Source organism: Crocuta crocuta, unplaced genomic scaffold (assembly GCF_008692635.1).
Source record: "Crocuta crocuta isolate KB4526 unplaced genomic scaffold, BGI_CrCroc_1.0 scaffold131, whole genome shotgun sequence".
NCBI lineage: Eukaryota > Metazoa > Chordata > Mammalia > Carnivora > Hyaenidae > Crocuta > Crocuta crocuta.
The window spans coordinates 8,363,307-8,380,176 of record NW_027528977.1 but is presented as its reverse complement, the minus strand read 5'-3'; the positions used below and the strand labels follow the sequence as shown (position 1 = coordinate 8,380,176).

Below are 16,870 nucleotides of genomic sequence, written 5' to 3'. Positions count from 1 at the left end.
TATTTTTCTAAAATGGAAAAAAATACGATTTCTTTTTTAGCTGAGCTTGGAGATTACGACCCATATAAACATACTGCAGGTTATGTGTCAGAGTACCGGTTTGTTCCTGATCAGAAGGAAGAACTTGAAGAAGCCATAGAAAGGATTCATAAAACTTTAATGTAAGAATCACATTTTATAACTATAATCAACATGTGTGTACATTAGATCCCCAAAACTTCATTTTATAAATAAGTGTATATTCTTTAACCAGCCATCTCCCCAGCCCCAGTCCCTGGCAACCACCATCTTAGTCTCTGTTTCTATGAGGTTGGCTTTATTAGATTCCACTTCAAATGCTATTGTAGTGTTTGTCTTCCTCTGTCTTATTTCACTTAGAGTACTGCCCTCATGAACCATCAATGTACTTGAGAGTTGCTAAGAGAGTAAACCTCAAATGTTCTTACCCCAAAAAAAGAAATGGTAATCCTGTGACAAAGTGAGGGTGTTAGCTAACCTTGTGGTGATAAGTCATTTTGCAATATATAAGTGTATCAAATCAAGACATTGTACACCTTAAATTTGCACCATGTTGTATGCCAGTTATATCTCAAAGCTAGAAAAAAATCATGTCTTAAGTTACATCATCCATCAAGTATCTTCTTTTGCTCTTGGTAGTCTTCAGAAAAGTTTCTGGAATGATAAATTCTTCACCTATGCCTTGAACATTCTAGTATTTTTTTTCTTTTAAGGTTTTTTTTTTTTTTTTTTACTGCTTGTAACACTAAAATGCTGATAGGAAACCCAAGTAACTTTAAAAATGTAAAGGAGAGAGTAAATTTCAAAACCTAAAGTCAACATATTTTTGATTAATGCCCTTTCGGACCTCTCTATGCATAAATTCACATAGAGAAAATATATTTTACATAGATTTATGTATGTATGATTTAACATAAATGGAATCATTCTGTATATATTGTTATGTTGCAATTTTCTAGGTTTTCAGTCATAAACCTTGTGAAATTTATTCGTCCAGCTATAAGTATATTTTAAAACCACAAAAGCCTTAATGTATTTTGGATTTGGTGTGACTTAAGTATGTAAATTCTGCACAGTTATGAGCAAAGTCCTATTCAGTCTATAGCAGTGAATCTGGAAATCATGATGACACCAATGTGGAGCCTTGGAGGGTATTATGTTAACACCACATGCACTTCTGAGAATATACACATTCCCCTGGTAGGATTTTCAATTAATGGCCTGCAGCATTGAAGTTATAATTTAATTATAGTTATTTTGGTTAAATCCTTTATACTGATTAATTTTGCTTTATTTCCTCTTATGTAACATTCCCTCTTGAATTTGCTAAGTTTCTATTATAGTTTTAAAAAATGCAGAATTAATCTGGTCAACAAAAAATGTTTGCCTAAAGGATCTGTTGCAGTGAGTAGCAGCAAAAGTCAATTGCTGAATTGCAATCAGAGAAACCAGGCTTTCCATCTTATATTAGCATGCACCAGAATACTCTTCAGCCTGATTACAGAGTCCTTCATTTTAAGGTTTCCCTGAAGTGGATGCTAAGAGAATGCCTCTTATAACATTATGAAGGGCAGTGTGTTTGGCACATTCTGAGACTACTAATTCCAGGAGTTTCAAAGTACAATTACATATTTGAAATTATCAAGGAGCTTTGGGTAAAGGGCCTTACATGTTTTATGTGATGGTATTGACAGTGTGACTGTTATTTCTAAGAGAATAAGGCTTGATCAAGGCTTACTAGCTTTCTTGTGTCTAATTTGTAATGAACATTCTTTATAGATTTCAAAATTATGGTGAATTGCTGGGTTTTCCAGGGTACCATAGCTGAAACCTGTGATGCATCAAAGCAGGATTTATTCATAAAAAAAATTCATAGCTCCTTTTGTTGACAAGCAAAAATCTCTCTCTCTCTCTCACACACACACACGCACGCACGCACACACAGAGTTCCACTCATCCATGGAGAGACACACACAGAGTTTCACTCATCCATGGAGATTCCTGGCAGATGCTCACACTCATTAGGAAGGAATACCGTTACATAATGATTATCAATGAAGATTTTGGGATTATTTCTATACTTTGTGTTAAGAAAATGACAAGTACTTTTACAATTTATAAATACTTACATATTTTCTTTTTCTTTTTTTTCATTAATTCTTTTTTTTTTAATTTTTTTTAATGTTTTATTTATTTCTAGGAGAGAGAGAGAGAGACAGCGTGAGCAGGGGAGGGTCAGAGAGAGAGGGAGACACAGAATCTGAAGCAGGCTCCAGGCTCTGAGCTAGCTGTCAGCACAGAGCCCAATGTAGGGCTCCAACCCACTAACTGTGAGATCATGACCTGAGCCAAAGTCAGACGCTTAACCGACTGAGCCACCCAGGGGCCTCTTCATTAATTTATTCTTGAGAGAGAGACAGAGACAGAGCATAAACAGGGGAGGGCCGGGGGGAGGGGGGAGACACAAAATCTGAAGCAGGCTCCAGGCTCTGAGCTATCAGCACAGAGCTCGATGCAGGGCTTGAACTCATGGACTGTGAGATCATGACCTGAGATGAAGTCATTCGCTTAATCTACTGAGCCACCCAGGCGCCCCAATACTAATGTATTTTCAGACTACATATGTGCTCAGGAGATGCTCTTGAAACACCGTTTAGGTGTTGGGGAGTGGATTCTCTTCTCCCTGCCTACTACTATTCCCCTTTTCCTCCTGTTGGAGAGCTGCTGGTACATGGAGATGTTTTACTTTTTGTAAAGGATATAGTTTTTAATTCAGGTGCTTATATTCTCAATCTCTATGGGGGTTTCTGAAACATATTTTTTTTTAATTAAAAAATTGTTTTAAATGTTTTAATTATTTCTGAGAGAGAGACAGTGTGAGCAGAGGAGGGTCAGAGAGAAGGAGATACAGAATCTGAACCAGGCTCCAAGCTCTAAGCTAGCTGCCAGCACAGAGCCCGACATGGGGCTTGAACCCACGAACCATGAGATCTTGACCTGAGCCGAAGTCGGACGCTTAACCGACTGAGCTACCCAGGAGCGCCCCATGAAACAGAATTTTTAATATATGCTGGGACATTGGGATTGGCTATAATGAGTAAAAACAGATTTGGTAAATGAAATTAACTTAATACAAGTATTGCCTCACCCAAGAAGGCAAGGGACTTCTTCAAATACTAAGACTTAAGTTTGCATTAGGACAAAGGATTATTTATTTTTCCAGTGAATATGGTGAAGATGGTTTATACCCCGTGTGAGTGCAATACCTATTAGTAAAATAAGGCCCTTTGTTTTTATGCTGGGTGTAGGGGTCAGGCTCCTTCTGAAGCAGAGCTGAATTACTTGAGGACTGCTAAATCCCTGGAGATGTATGGCGTTGACCTCCATCCTGTCTATGTGAGTAACATTTAATTAACACAAGATATTTTAAGCTGATGACATTTTTTTTAAAAAGTCACCAAAACTCCCAAAGGAGAGCTGCAGTCCTATTGTTTAGCAAGCAGATGATACCTTTTCATCTGTGTTTTTCGAACACAAAGAATCTCTTGCATGGATTAAACCCTAATGAGTTTTGCTTAAAAGTCTGTGATTATATTTCCATGTGTAGAAAACAATTAACTGGGCTTGAAAACACAATCTGGATAACAGCTCCATAGGGCTTAGCTAAATGTCAAAACAATTTAAAATTGGTCTAGAATTGATTGTATGAGACAGAAAACAGGAGGATTTTCCAAAAATAGATTTTATGGCTGAAAAGCATTCGTGAAATCACTTGCCATAAAAGTAGGCTCTAGGCACCAGTGTAGGTGCCAGTGTTGGTGATTCTATGTTGGATGTACAGGTTCTCTCCCTATTAGGGTTACTGCTTACTGTAGTTATCACCACTGCATTAATAGACATGGTCTTGCAAATTTTTGTTTATGGCTGATGAAAACTGGCTGAACATAGACAGAGAGCAATTACACTGAATCTGTGTTGAGTCTTCTGGAGCCATGTCTTAACCTTGAAGCCACCCTCTAAGGTTACCAGTTGATAGTTCTTTGCCAGTGAGGCTGAAATGCCATTGCCTTTCATTTTATAGGAGTTGAGTTAGCAGTAGTCAAATTTGATGATTTGAGAAAATGAGCCAGAGCCAGGTGCCTTATTCTTTACACAAAATGAATTGCTCAAGATTATCTATAGTCAAAGTCAATTAAATTATGGAATGTGATTTTTAAGGAGCACTGATTAAACTTATCATAATGGAAATAACTCATTTATGGATTCATATTGCAATATGTTGTTTGCTCATTAGAGTTTCCTAAACCAAGAAATCTTCTTGTTTTCTTTGTAAAGAGATAAAAGCATCCTTGGGCATACTGTTAGTATGGCAATGGAAGTTACATGTTTGGGAGAAGTAGTAGTTTCTTGATATTTTAGATTCCAATCTCATTACATTATTAAATGCTCTATACTACTACCATTTAAGAACACCTCTAAAACTTTGTGCAGTAGTTGCTGTTTTCCTTTCTAGCCACATTAATCTTGTTGAGCTTTTAGTTTTTAAAGAAATATATAGTAAATGTGTAAAGAATCTGCAAAATGGTTCTGCTTTTGTGTCATGTTTATCATAATTCACATGCACTTTTTTGTGGATGGTAGGAATTTATGACAAATGAACTGGCTTCACTAGAATCTTCCATACATTCCTCTAAGATTGAATTTTTATTATTAAAATTTTTTTAATGTTTTTATTTATTTCTGAGAGAGAGAGAGACAACATGAGCAGCGGAGGGTCAGAGAGAGAGGGAGATACAGAAGATTGAATTTTTAGAACTGAAAGTGGGCAACAGCTGGTATTCTTTGAAAATATATCAGTTATCTTATGTTCCTTGGGAGTATGACTTTACAGGCTGTTATTTGACCTTAGAGTAGAAATAAAATTCATACAGATGTGTGCATGTCCTTCATTACCCACACTGTTTGTGACTTTTTCATTTCAGAATCTCATTTTCTTAGTTAGGATTTATCATCTCCTGGAAATTAAGGGTCTTCAGTCTTTACCAGAAGAGATTGTATTTTTGACTCTTGAGTAGTCTTAAAGTCACAAATGGAAGTAGGAAGGAGCATGATAGAAACCCCAGATGTGTGCCCGAAGGCAGCTGCCTGAACTAAACTTTCTGGAGAAGGGTGGTGGAAAACCAGGCTTCATCAAGATGAGCCAGCCCTTGGGAAGGAACCCTTGATAGAAGCCAGTGGTTCCCAACTCTTGGCAGCACAGGAGAATCACCTGCAGTGTTGATGTATTTTTGATCCTTGGGCCCCTTCATTACAGATACCAATGTAACTGGTTTTGGTAACACCTGGTCATCAGCATGTTGAGCTACACAGGTGATTTCAGTTAATGTGCAGCCAGGGTTGAACAGCATTGTAGATGCAGCATGGGGTGAGTCGATCAGTGGCCTGATAGGCAGTCCAGGTTCTTTTAATGAACTGAAGTTATAGGTATGAATATACTAAGAAAAATTTTCATAAAAATTTGAAAAAAAATGAGCAGCAAGCTAGCTATTACCATAGCTTAGCTAACTTTCCAAGTTAATGTCTTTGACAAACTAGACCCAACATTAATATAACATATTATGTTTGTATGGCCAATTACAGTTTGACAAGGAGCTTTGAAATGAATAAATTCATGGTAATAGACGTATGCTTATTTTTGCAGGGAGAAAACAAATCTGAGTATTTCTTAGGATTAACTCCAGTTGGTGTTGTTGTCTACAAGAATAAAAAACAAGTGGGGAAGTACTTCTGGTAAGTATAACTTGAGGGCAGAGTTGGTATTAAAATTATACACTGTATATACTAGGCTTATTGGGCTCACTTGTCAGTGAAAAGAAAACAGGTACATTTCCAGTAGTTGTTAAATAAATGAGTAAAACTGGGTATAAGTTTTCTCCCAGTGCATCTTTGTATGTATTTTCCTCTGTAAATTTGAGGTATTGTGATTCTGGACTCTCTTTTCCAGGCAAATTATGTGTAGTAGGATTTCCTACCCATTCCAGTGTATGGCTGAGGGCCCAGGACTACTCTGACTTCTAACTCTATAGGAGGGAGGCATTGAGAGGGCCTGGGGAGCCTGTAGCCCTATGCTGTCTGGGGAGGCAGACTTCTGGGGTTTGAGGGATTCCAAGCTTGTCTGTATGTACTGGAGAAACACAGGAGAATGAGAATGGAATTTTATTTAGGAAGGTGTCCAGAGCAAATGACACACAGGGAACACTCCACAATTACTGGAGCAGTATATACAGGAAATGAAATGAACCAGTCTTTCCCCATGGATACGTCTTTGAATTTCTGAAAGGTTAATTCTTAAAAACTACAGCATCACCACCATCTGCTTTGTTTTTCAGGCCACGGATTACAAAAGTTCACTTCAAGGAGACACAGTTTGAGCTCAGAGTACTGGGAAAAGACGTAAGTTTTTGTTGAGTGCTCAGCTTCCCTTAACTGAGGAGAGAAGTCTTACCTGCTCGTTGAGAACTTAAAAATCATTGTGAAGTAACACTGCCATGTTTCTTCAGCTGCAGCCGCATGGAACCAGGTTAATTGACTCACATGCACAACTTCTTCTCTAGGAAGGGAAAGGGAAGTGAGTAGAGATGAACGAGTTGATTATGGACAAGTGTCATTTTAATTTTAGCAAAAAGAGAAGAAAAACCTTTCTAGGGCACAAGAGAGAATAGGAGGTGATTATTATTATTAGAGTAGTTTGCTTTAAAGTACTGTCTATGTAGATAGGATTCATATCATCAGAAAAGTGTAGCCTGCATTCAGAATAAAGAGTGTCCTAATTTTGTTCCAAAGTAAATTAAACAACCCATAGGGAGTCATGCTTCTCTTCTCTCCCTGGTTGAGCACGGTGGATAAGCCAGAAGGGAAATTCTGATGCTTTCAAAGGAGAATGAAAGGCAAGGGTGAAAAATACTGACCTTCGTCCAGCAAGTTGGCAGTGTCCTCCAGCATTGTTTGGGTAATGGGCACAGTATTTGTCGGAACCTGGAAGTGCGTTCGTGCCTTGACAGGTAGCTTTTAAGCAACGGGACCAAAAAAGGCAAGAATGTGAAAGCTTCCTTTTAATCTGCCTGTGCAAAGAGTGCTCCCTTGAAGTGCGATTACTCTAATTTGTATTTATGGGATAAGTTAGTGAAAATATGATGTATGAGAATCATCCTTCTGTCTCTTTGGTAGTAACTTTATGTAGACCCAAACCCTGAGTGGATGGCATTGAATGGACTTTCTGAGGAGATTCTGTTGTAAAAATGAGTTGAATGAAACCTGCACTTCTGCATCTACACATTGAGACATGGGAAAGGAGTGGCCGCTCCCTCAAGTGGAGCATGGTACCAGGCAGGGTACCACATAGCAGGTGCTCTTTCAGGATCTGTTGAACAACCTGTGAACGGACGGACTAAGATTATATACTGTTAAATCAGAAAGCCTGATTTTTCTAGAAAAAATACAGCAATCTTTTCCAGAACTGTGTGACATGCTGCCACTTACTGATAAAATTAAAATTGGATTTTGAAATGAGTTTTAGCTTGTGGGGAGGGAAATTCCAGATTAGAAAAAGAAATGATAGTCCAAACACCTCATCATAGTTCTTAACAGCCTAGGTTTTTCAGTTCCCGATTAGACACATCAGTCATAAAACATGTGCTATGAGATTGAATTAAAGTCATCCAAAAAGTAGAACAGCTAATTAGATAGTAGGCCTATGTGATTTTTTTCCCATGTCCTGCCACTGGTTTCTTATGACATAATGTAAGGAATATGATCTTTATGTTGGAAATAATGTTTCACATTTTTAATAGGAATATTATAATAAAAAGACTTTCTGTGTAAACTTTATTATTATTTAGAATCATTATTCCCCTTATACTCACTCATTTTTCTGAGTGAGATCCTTTGGTCAACTACCTTTATGTTATTACTGGAGTGCCTTAAAATGTCTTTTGCCTAGGGACAAACATTTGGTAAAGGTTCAGCTAACTTGAACTTCTAACTTCTTAGATTTTTTCATTATTAGGTAAAAACAAAACAACAACAAAATTGTTATTTTTCATGTTATTTTTTTAAAGGCAGTCCTCATTTCCTCCCAACTCAGCTCTGCCTACACCCTCCTGCAGCTTTGAAAAGGAGTGGGCGTGGGGCACCTGAGTGGCTCAGTGGGTTGAGCCCCACATTGGGCTTGTTGCTGTCAGTGCAGAGCCCACTTCAGATCCTCTATCTCTCCCCCCGCCCCCCCACAAAAACATTAAAAAAGGAAAGAAAAGGAGTGGGTATTTGGGTGTTGCCTGAGGCACTTTGTGCTCCTGGCTCGTTAGCCTAATGTCACCAATCTCTATGGTGAAGCAGGTCACATAACTCAGGCTTGAATCAAAGGGATTCATTTTTTTTTTTTTAAATAGGACGTTAATTTAACCAAAGTGCTCCTTTTCCTGAGTGTTCTTGCTTTGCAGTCTTTCTGTCTCTCCGCCAGGGTATCTGTCTGTGAGCAATGATTTACATAATGGTGGAATTAAGCTGATTATTATGGAGACCTAACTGTAATCATAGATTACACATAAAAACTCCCTGAAACCCATCACCTGGAACAGTAATCACAGCCAGCTGGCAGAATGGTTGAAATACTTATTCTGGTTTTCTGCTCCGCTGGTCCAGTCAGAGAGACTTAACTTAGTATGTTCAGTGCTCTTAGGGCCAAATTCAGACATTCACTTCCCAAAGGATCAGCAAAGTCCTACAGATTAAAGACTTTTCCTGGTGTCACACTATGCCATTAACACTGTCTAACTCCACTTTTTAGTATTAACAGTGCCCACCAAAACACATATCATATCTTAAAAAATATAAACAATGTACTAGCACATACTATTTATTCTTTTTTTTTTTTAATGTTTATTTTTGAGAGAGAGACAGAGTGTGAGCAGGTGAGAGGCAGAGAGGAGACACAGAATCGGAAGCAGATTCCAGGCTCTGAGCTGTCAGCACAGAGCCTGACGTGGAGCTCAAACCCACAAACTGTGAGATCATGACCTGAGCCGAAGTCAGACGCTTAACCGACTGAGCTACCCAGGTGCCCCACATACTATTTATTCTTATATTTCTTTGCATCCACAAATAACAATCTCATCTTTCTTAGATATAATTTTAGTGAGTTCAGTGATTCACTTTTGAGAGAGGAACAAAAACTGGTTTTGTAAAACTAAAATTAAAAACTGGTTTTGTAAAAATTGAGTCCTCTGACAGATTCAGCAGTTAATTATTATAAATACTTCTATGGATTAGTTCAGCTTTCAGATAGGTAGTATGGCTTAAATAATACCTATCAGAAAATAAAAACTTTAAGTATAAAGTCTTCCATGATGATTGTAGAAAATCTGAGAAATATAAAGAAGAAAATGAAAATTACCTATTAAAATTCAGAGGCGGGGCACCTGGGTGGCTCAGTCCATTAAGTGTCTGACCAGCTCAGGTCATGATCTCACAGTCTGTGGTTTTGAGCCCCGCTTTNAATGATTACTATTTCAGTACAATCCCTTTGAGATTTTGCCATTAGCACGGATGTATAATATACATATATAATTGTATAATATACATATATAAATATATATACACATACACACATATCACCCCCTAGGTGGTTCTATACGTGGGTTTTATACTTAATATTGTATCATAAGCATTTTTCCTTTTATTTCATTTTTTCATATATGCCTACACAGTGTTTGATAGTGTGTTATACTGTTAGTTTTATATGTTTGAACTTTTAATGTTGTGAATCAAAATTTTCCTCCTATTGTATCTTATAACTGTGTTGTACTGGTAGGGGTGAAAGCTGTGGAATTTTATGTTTATCTCAAATCTGGCTGTTTTGCTGAATTATTGTGTGCTAGCCAAGAGTTCTTAATTTGATTCTCATAAATTTTTGTAGGTATATAATTATGTCACTTGCAAACAAAAATAATTTATTTCCCCATTTCTGTTATTTATGTTTCATATTTTATAACATTGGTCATAACTTATAGAAGAGTGTTAAGTGGCCTGGTACTATAAGGCATCTTTGATTGGTTTCTGATTTTAATGAAAATACAAATAACACTATTCCACCACTTAACGTGTTAGCTCATGGTTTTAAGAATATATGTTTATTACGAGAAGTTAAAATTGTTTTAAGTCTATTATCAAATGGTTGCTTTTTACTGAATTCCTTGAGAGCAGAGATTGTTGCCTGTTCACCCATTGACCAATGTCTGTATTTTATTTTATTTTTTTTTTATTTTTTATTTTTTTCAATGTCTGTATTTTAAAAACATAGACAAAAAGCGCCTGGCTTGCTCATTTAGTAGATCATGTGACTTGATCTTGAGGTTGTGAGTTTGAGCCCCACATTGAGTATAGAGATTACTTTAAAATTTAAATAAATACTATATTATATTATTATATACTAATTATATTAATTATATCATATTAATTATATTATATTATATATTATTATGCTATATTATATATTATTATATTATATATAATCCAGATGAGAGAGGGTAGTGGCTCAGACCAGGGAAGCAACATTCAAGGTGCTGAGAAGGTGTTGGATCCTGGATTTAGCTACATGGTTGTATAAATGTGAGGAGATATAAGAGAGAGGAGTCCTGGTCATTTAAAGGTGTTTGGCCTGAAAGGCAGGAAGAATGGAGTTGCTATCCAGCAAGGTGAGGAGGGCTTTGTGTAGAGCAGGGTTGGGTAGGAAGATTAATACTTCGTTTTTTAACATCTTGTATTTGAGCTCTCTGTTAGACATCTAAGTGGAGACATTTAATAAGTGGGCTCTATGAGTTGAGTTTAGGACCAAAGTCTGCGGAGAATGTTAATATTTGAAAATCATTGACGTATCCTGGCATTCAGAGCCAGGAGACTAGATGAGGTCACTAGGAGAATGAACATTGAGAAGAGGAGGAACCCGAAAAGGAAGCTGAGAAGGAATAACCAGGGAGATAGGAAGAACACTAAACTGTATTCAGTGTGCACTAGAGAATCACAAGGGATGTGTGTCTTTACTGTAGCACTTATATGAAAGAAAAGCCCTGAGAGGAGTTCATTATTAGGGGAATGACCACCCCTCATGCATGCTAATTAAGGAAAAACAAGAGATAATAGGAGTAGTAGAACTGGAGAGGGTGAGTATAGGCAACTCTTTTGAGGAGTTTTGGCACAAAGAGGAACAGATAGGAAGAAAGCTGTCAGCGGAAGCCAGTCAAGAGGTTTTGTTTTGTTTTTTAAGTTGGCAGAAATACTAGCACATTTACACTCTGACGAAGGTGAGCCAGTATGCGATGAACACTTGATGATGATAGGGGAAGAGAGAGAATTGCTGGGATGGTATTCCTCCAGTAGACGATAGAGGATGACAGCCAGTATATAAATAGAGAGGTTGGTTTTAGAGGGCAGCCAGGACAGGTCATCTATGGTTAGCAGGCAGGAGGATGGAGCATAGGACTATAGATGAGGGTAGCTGAGTAGTTCTCTTAGGACTGTTCTGCTTTTTATGTTGAGGGAACTAAGTATAAAGGTCATCAGATGAGACTGAAGTTGGGGAGAAGGTGGTGGGAGGTTGAAGGAAGCAGAAGGTATGAAATAGTGATTGTGGAGAGAAAGTAGACAAGGGACATGTGGTTTGATGATATCCTATGATAATGGGGTAGTACAGAGGGTCCTGAATATAAAATGAATATAAAATGCTCTTCTCCAACCACATTCGGCAGCACTGGTGCAAATACCAGGGGAAAGTTGGCTTTGTCAAGAGAATAATACAAAGAGAAGGGCCAGGAATCTGGTGAGGCAGGGGAGCAAATACAGTGATTTATCGTGGAATGGAGACTGGGTAAAGAAGAGAGCGAGGACCATGAAAGAGTGGTGGGGTCTGTGGGTGGAGAGCCTGATGGAGTGCTTTGGGGGTAGAGAACCAGAGAGAGTGAGCTGGAGAGAGAGGGTGGTGGTCAGAAAGTTGGGTGCTAGGCACTGAGATCACAGAGGATCCTCAATTATTGTAAATGGGAAGTTGTCGGGCAGTGGTTCTCACCTCCTGCCCTCCCCACTCAGGATACTTGGCAACATTGAGAGACAGTTTTGGTTGTCACAGTACTGGATGGGTCAGAGATATGCCTGGCATCTAGGGGGTAGAGGTTGAATGTGCTCCCATACGTGTCAGTAGTGCCGAAGCTGAGAAGCCCTGGGGTGAAGTCCTATTACACATAGGAGTAAGTGGTTGGAATAGGGAGGAAGAGAATATCATTGAGAAGTTCAAGGAACTGAGATGTCTGGGTGTTAGAGGAATTGTTCTATTTATATACGGAGATTTCAATAGTTAATCCAAGAGGAGTATTGGAGAGTGTGACTATGACTGCAGTAGCATCGATGTGTAAGAGAGATGACCTTAAGGGTGACAGCTGTCAGAGAGATGTCAGGTGAGATATGAGATTCAAATCAAGGAATTGTAGGGGGAAGAGGAGAGGATGGTCTAAAAGTGGCCTTGGGGAGCAGGGAGGCGTCTTCACCCTCAGGCCTGGTGATATGAGAATATGGGAGACAAAAGGCAGAGCTACCTATCACTCAGGTGGACTGCAATTAAGACCATGTCCTCAGGGGAGATCCAGGTTTTTCCTGGCACAGAAGGGTGAAGGCAGTGTAAGATAGCAGACTGAGGGGCAAAGGGATTTTACTGATGCTAGGCCATGAATTCCAGAGGGCATGAAGGAAGGGTTTTAGGAGTTGGGTGATGGTGGGAGAGGGGGACACAGTAGGGGATGTGCTGAGCATCATTTGGGGTGACTGAGGTAAAAGGACCATAATAAGATGGGATCCAGTGGGTTTAAGGCAGATGAAGGTGGAGAAGCTGTGGATATCAGAAAGGAGTGAGAGCTGGTTTTCCGTGTCTGTTCATCTACCCTTAGTGGTGGAGCTAGAAGGCCTAGGGAAAGTGAGATGGTCCCAGCACACAGTTGAGTCTCACCTTGTGTGGAAGATGGCCTCTTGTACCTGTCAGGTGGCTGGGGGACTTGAGCACCGGTGGGAAAATTGAGTTATGCCTCAAGCCCTGGGCTTTACCTACTGTGAGTAAAGTGGCTGCTATGTGGGGCACGGAGAGGTAAGAACAGAGGCAGGCACTTGAGGAGACTGAAGGTTAATCAGGAGAGGTGATGGGACAGCCATAACCACAAGGATGGAGGGAAGTGGGTGGATTTGGGAGGCACTGAGGCTTCTGATGGGTAGCAGATGGAATATTTTTGTGAAAACTTGGGAGGAGTTGGGATCGTTCCCAAATGCCTTGGTTTCATCAACAGAGCATGCAGCCCCCAACAGTAGACCCGGAGGTTGGCATGTACGTTTGTTGAATAAATGAAAAAGGAGGCTGTGATTACTTTTGTGTACAATACATCATGAAACTAACCTCAGTTAAACTTACCCAGCGTGACAGGATGTAGACCCAAAAGGTTCCTGGCAAGTCTGACCACCAGTAATTAGACCCACTTGGCTGAACTCTGAGAAAAGTACACAGGAAGTGCTGGTGGCCAGGAGCAGTCACTGTCAGCAAGCTCAAGAGGTCTCACTTAGTTAAGCTGGGGATTCTTTCACATTTCAAGTGGAACTATAAATCTAAAAATATTCTTTTTATGTGAAAATAATCCCAAATTTACAAAAAGTAGCAAAAATGAAAATATTGCAAGGAACAAAATCACCTATTATTATTTACAATCACAGTTAACATTTCACTCCATTTCTTTTTTTGTTTCTCCCTTCCCCCCCCCAGCAATTCTTTTCTGAATGATGTGAAGGTTTCATATGTTACATGTCTCTTAATACTTCAGTGTGTATTTCATAAGAATTGGGATGCTCTTTGATGGAACCACAGTTATCGACTTAACAAGTTTATGATGATATAATACTTCAACCATCTACTTTTTACATTCCAGTTTTATTGGTTAGACTAATAAGGTCCCTTACAGCATTTTTCCTCTCCAGTATAGAATCCAATTATCCTTCTGTAACCTGGAACACTTTTGAGTATTTTGGGGTTTGTTTTTTGACATTTAATTTTGGAAGAATACAGTTCTACCCCACTTTAAAAAAATTTTTTTAAATGTTTAATTATTTCTGAGAGAGAGAGAGACAGCATGAACAGGGAAGGGTCAGAGAGAGACAGAGACCCAGAATCTGAAACAACCTTCAGGCTCTAGGCTAGCTGTCAGACCTTGATGTGGGGCTCAAACCCACAAACTGTGAGATCATGACCCGAGCTGAAGTCGGATGCTTAACCGACTGAGCCACCCAGGCACCCAACCCCACTTTTTAACAACAGAAAGCTTCTCATTTCATGTTTGTCTGTTGTTTTTCTTGTGATTGGACTGCAGATGTGTGTTCTCGGCTGGAAAGCCACATAGGTGATCGTGTCCTCCTTAGGGTATCCCATCTAGAGGTACATGATGGCCATCTGTCACTTGGTGGTTCTACTAAGTTTGATCACCTAGTCAGGATGTTGATTTGATTTTCCACCATATAATTATTTCACAAAAATATTCCATCTGCTACCCATCAAAAGCCTCAGTGCCACCCAAAGTCATCTGTGGGGAGATACTTTAATTCAGTGAAAATACCCTGCTTCTCTTCAAGCTTCCCCTGTAGATTTAGCATGCATTGAGGATTCTTGCCTGATCTGATCTTTTATTGGGATGGTTGTAAAATGCTGATTTTCTAGCTCTTCACACTCTCCACATTGGTCAATCAGTCCTTGGCCTTCCACTGTAAGCAAGAGCCACACCTTTTTTCTCTTTTATTTATCTAACTTATCAGCATGGGCATACTAATTTCTTTTTTTTTTCTCAGTAGTTTACGATACATTACTGTACCTAATTTTTTAGTGCTCACCTTGTCCTAGATTTAGTCACTGAGGGCTCCTTTTCTGGCTCTTTTGCCCTTTTGATCTGACCCTATCATTGTTTGGCCATTTTTTTCCTTTTTGGTACAATGTGGTGTTTCGGGTGCATCTTGTACCTACATCTGCCCTGTTATCAGCCATTTCTCCAAGGAGCCTTGGTTCTGTTTAGACAGGAAGGGTTAAGATCTGGGTGTTAGGTGTGGTAATTGCCACTGGGGTGACTTTGCTTTTTGGCCTTTTCAGTGGATAAGCTAAGGAATATACACATATATACATACATACAAATATAAATACATATACACATAGGTGTGCATATAAACATGTTCATACTCATTGTAGAAATCATGCATTCGTGTTACATCTCCAATTTCCATCCATCCCCACAGAGTTCTTTCTGGCCTTTCTTCATTTCATATTTGTATGTCCTGAGAGCCTTGGCTCCCAACAGCAGAAATACATTTACTTGTTTGCTCAGTTCTAAAGCATATCTCAAGTAGTTGCAGAATTGTTTTGTCCACATGGCTAAAATTAACAGTTGTTTGTAGTGCTTTTACTCACATACCATTCTGCCAAGATAGAGGGCATATAGTCAACCACTGTGTTCAGAATTGACTAGGATTGGTCCTTCCTTCAGCTTTCCTGAGTACTAAGGTTTTGGACTTCATTTGAGATCTAGTTAGGTTACTTGTCTCAGTTTGCTTTCAGTTTTAGGTCTCCTTTGTAGTCTTATTTATTTTATTTTATTTTTTGAAGATATAGAAGGTTAACATGCTTCCACAGGTCAAAACTGTACAGAAAGGCACAGAGAAGTACCACTAATTTCCAGATTCTTTCAGTCCCATTTCATACCCTTCCTTATAGGTAACCAACTTTAGTGTTTTATGGTTTTTCTTGTGTTTCTGTTTATAAAGAAAATATTTAGAATATTTTCCTTCTCAGGGAGCCTGGGTGCCACAGTCAGTTGAGTGTCTGACTTTTGAGCTCAGCTCAGGTCATGGTCTCACAGTTTGTGAGTTTGAGCCCCAAATCGAGCCATCAGTGCAGAGCCTGCTTGGGATTCTGTCTCTCCCTCTCTCTGCCCTTCCCCAGTTTGTACACACACACCCTTTCTCTCAAAATAAATAAATAAACTTAAAAAAATAAAACATTTTCCTTCCTCCTTATTTCCCCTAGTAATACCTCCTAGAAGTCTCTTTATACCAGTCCACTGAGAGCTTTTTGTTCTTTTATGCAGCTACATAGGACTCCAGTGAGGTGTGTACCATGGTTTACTCAACCAATCTCTTATGCTGGGACAATTTAGGTACTTTTTAGTAGTTTGCAATTGTAAATTTTCATTCAGTCAATAACTTTGTGCATATGTATTTTTATATTGTTGAAGGAGTATCTTTGGGGTAAATTCCCAGGACTGCATTGCATGGTCAAATTCTAAGTGCATGTGTATTTTTGTTAGATATTTCCATATCTCCTCCTCAGTCTAGAGTTTTTGTGCCATTTTGCATTTCTACCTACAAGGTGTGGGCACACCTGGAAATACAGATGGAACATTCTCCCCCATGTATTCCTAAATGTGGCTCTGTTACTGATATTTGGATCCTGATGCCACACAACAGCTTGATTTGGCATTTCACAGATTTGGAGATGGGCTGCTAGACCTGCGGTCACATAGCATGGTTTGGGTCCAGGCCTCCCACTTATCCAACTTTAGACAATTCACTGAGAAACACATAGCCTACATTTCCTTAGCTATAAAGTAAGAATGATAAAATCTGCCTTACAGGGTTGTTGTGAGGTTGAAGGCACCTCGTCCAAAACTGGACTTATAACAGGCACCAGGATTATGTCTTTGAATCAGAATTGTCTTGGCATCATGCCATTTAG

At 39.0% G+C, this 16,870-nt stretch overlaps 1 protein-coding gene across 7 annotated transcripts in view; it reads left to right on the top strand.

The window, feature by feature from the left end:
- Positions 1-16,870, top strand: part of EPB41L4A (erythrocyte membrane protein band 4.1 like 4A) — a 260,985-nt gene that overhangs the window by 155,572 nt on the left and 88,543 nt on the right. For all 7 annotated transcript variants that reach the window (XR_013333475.1, XM_077757185.1, XM_077757184.1 and 4 more), the window contains exons 7-10: positions 41-161; positions 3,327-3,414; positions 5,720-5,808; positions 6,408-6,471. Coding sequence is in view for 6 of the 7 variants with exons in the window: in XM_077757185.1 (XP_077613311.1) it covers positions 41-161; positions 3,327-3,414; positions 5,720-5,808; positions 6,408-6,471 (362 nt within the window). In the remaining variant the exon portion in view is untranslated. The remainder of the gene's footprint in view (positions 1-40; positions 162-3,326; positions 3,415-5,719; positions 5,809-6,407; positions 6,472-16,870) is intronic.